This window comes from Bidens hawaiensis, unplaced genomic scaffold, assembly GCF_021521415.1.
Source record: "Bidens hawaiensis isolate Kalapana, Puna unplaced genomic scaffold, B.hawaiensis_p1.1 tig00018244_1, whole genome shotgun sequence".
NCBI lineage: Eukaryota > Viridiplantae > Streptophyta > Magnoliopsida > Asterales > Asteraceae > Bidens > Bidens hawaiensis.
Genome location: NW_027492761.1, coordinates 83,337 through 85,889, shown reverse-complemented (window position 1 = coordinate 85,889; position 2,553 = coordinate 83,337). Strand labels below are relative to the sequence as shown.

Genomic DNA, 2,553 nt, shown 5'->3' with positions numbered 1-2,553 from the left:
ATCCCAATCCTTAATCCGCATACGAATTATGTAACCAACCTCGAATCCAACTTCAAAATTTAAAAATCCATATAATCCAATTCGAGTATTCGAAATTCAATTAGTTAAAACCCCCACCCTCACCCGCACCACACACTCCCTTGGGTTTAAATTCTCAATTTCCCTCCATCTTCCAAGTCACATTTCCCTAATTTCCGTTATTCTCAACTGTCTGTTCTAATTCGCTCCAGTTTCTAAACGTCTTCTTCATCTTCATGGCTAGTTCACCATCTCCCCCCAATTTCCTCGTCTCCGTAAAACTCAAATACGTCAAATTAGGCTACCATTACTTAATCTCACACGCCATGTACCTCTTACTAACCCCGCTCATCACCGTCGCCTCAATCCACTTATCGACCCTCTCCACACGCGATCTCATTTACCTGTGGGACCAACTCCACTTCAATTTAGTCACCGCGGCACTCTTTTCAGCATTAATCGTGTTTCTAGCGACGTTATACTTCATGAGCAGGCCTAGAAAGGTGTACCTTGTGGATTTCGCAGCTTACAAACCCGACGACTCACGGTTCGTGTCCCTGGAAACATTCATGGAGCGCTCGGTTAACGCGGGGACGTTTACTGAAGAGAATTTAGCGTTTCAGAAGAAGGTTCTCGAACGATCGGGATTAGGACAGAAAGCTTACTTTCCGGATGGAGTGTTGCGGGTTCCTGCTAATCCGTGTTTGGCCGAAGCGAGGAAAGAGGCGGAGATGGTGATGTACGGAGCGATTGATGATTTGTTGGCGAAAACTGGAGTTAAAGCGAGGGAGATTGGGATATTGATAATGAATTGCAGTGTGTTTTGTCCGACTCCGTCAATGAGTGCTATGATTGTGAATCATTACAAGCTTAGAGGGAGTATTATGAGCTATAATCTTGGAGGAATGGGTTGCAGTGCTGGATTGATTGCTATTGATCTTGCAAAGCAACTTCTCCAGGTAATTACTGCCTTTTCTGTTTGCATCCCTTGGAAAACAAACGAGGCGGGCCGACCTAGAGCTCTTGTTTGAGCTCGAGGTCAATCTCGGCTTACGGGTAACGTTTTCAGGCTTATTAGTTTCGCTTTTAAGCTCGGACTCAGCTTGTGAATAGTCATTTGACTTTCTCAAGCTCAGTCTCAGCTTGTGGTAGTCTTTTCAAACTCGGTCTTGGCTTATAAGTTAATTTATATACATTTTTTTAATTATTTTTATAAATAATATAATATATATTATTCGGTTATTTTTATTACAAATTTTACATGATGATTCAAAATTTATATGAAAAATAGGCTCGTTTAGTTTCACGAGCCATCTCGAGTTCGACAAGTGAAGTGTGGGCTCAGACTGATTTATTAAACAAGTTTTCTTTTGAGGCTCAAGTGTAGGCTTGGGCTCGTTTAAGCTCAGCACAGTTCGAGCATTTAACGAGACGATCTTTAGTTGATCATGGCGCATGAGCCCTGGCTCGTTTAAACCCTTACAAATTCAAGTTGTTACTGATGATTTGTAATACAGGTGAATAAGGATTCATATGCATTGGTTGTTAGCATGGAAAACATAACATTAAACTGGTACTTTGGGAACAATCGATTGATGCTCTTGACGAACTGTTTGTTTCGAATGGGAGGAGCTGCGGTTTTGTTGTCGAACCGGGCCTCTGACCGTTGTCGTTCAAAGTACCAACTTATTCACACGGTTCGGACACATAAAGGCGCGGATGACAAGTCTTACAACTGCGTGTTCCAAGAAGAAGACGAAAATAAGAACATAGGTGTTTCGCTTTCGAAAGAGTTAACGGTGGTCGCGGGTGAAGCCCTGAAAACAAACATCACCACCCTCGGCCCGTTAGTGCTTCCAATGTTGGAACAGTTATTATTCTTCGCAACATTAGTGGCCCGAAAAGTGTTTCAGACGAAAATCAAACCGTACATCCCGGATTTTAAACTAGCATTCGAGCACTTTTGTATTCACGCGGGAGGACGAGCTGTTCATGATGAGCTCCAAAAGAATCTTGAATTATCAGACTGGCATATTGAACCGTTGAGAATGACGTTAAATAGGTTTGGGAACACTTCGAGCAGCTCGTTGTGGTACGAATTGGCGTATTCTGAGGCAAAGGGTAGGATCCGGAAGGGTGATCGGTCATGGCAGATTGCTTTTGGGTCGGGTTTCAAGTGTAACACTGCGGTGTGGAAGGCGTTAAGGACGATCGATCCAGCTAAGGAGAAGAACCCCTGGACGGATGAGATCGATGATTTCCCTGTTCATGTCCCTAAGGATGACAAGATCAGTTCATAATTTACAATTTTATGGATTTGATAGGCAATACATACACATTGTTATTTTGTTATTGTAGAAAGTTGAAGAGAATTTTCATTTGACTTTCAACCATGATATATTGGATTTCATACTTTGGTGTTTAAAATCAGATTTTGTTCAAACCTTAATTTAACGTTTTAGTAATCAGACTGTCTTGTAACCAGCTAAATGAAGGCGACCCACCAGACCCGCTGTATAGACCGGTTGTTGATCT

The 2,553-nt window shown here is 42.2% G+C and overlaps 1 protein-coding gene across 1 annotated transcript; it reads left to right on the top strand.

The window, feature by feature from the left end:
* The first annotated feature begins 247 nt into the window (after positions 1–247).
* On the top strand, positions 248–2,318 carry LOC143555667 (3-ketoacyl-CoA synthase 20-like). Its single transcript, XM_077045184.1, has 2 exons — positions 248–977; positions 1,536–2,318. Exons 1-2 carry the CDS (start codon positions 255–257, stop codon positions 2,316–2,318), a joined length of 1,506 nt encoding a protein of 501 aa, XP_076901299.1. The 5' UTR covers positions 248–254.
* The last annotated feature ends 235 nt before the right edge of the window (positions 2,319–2,553 follow it).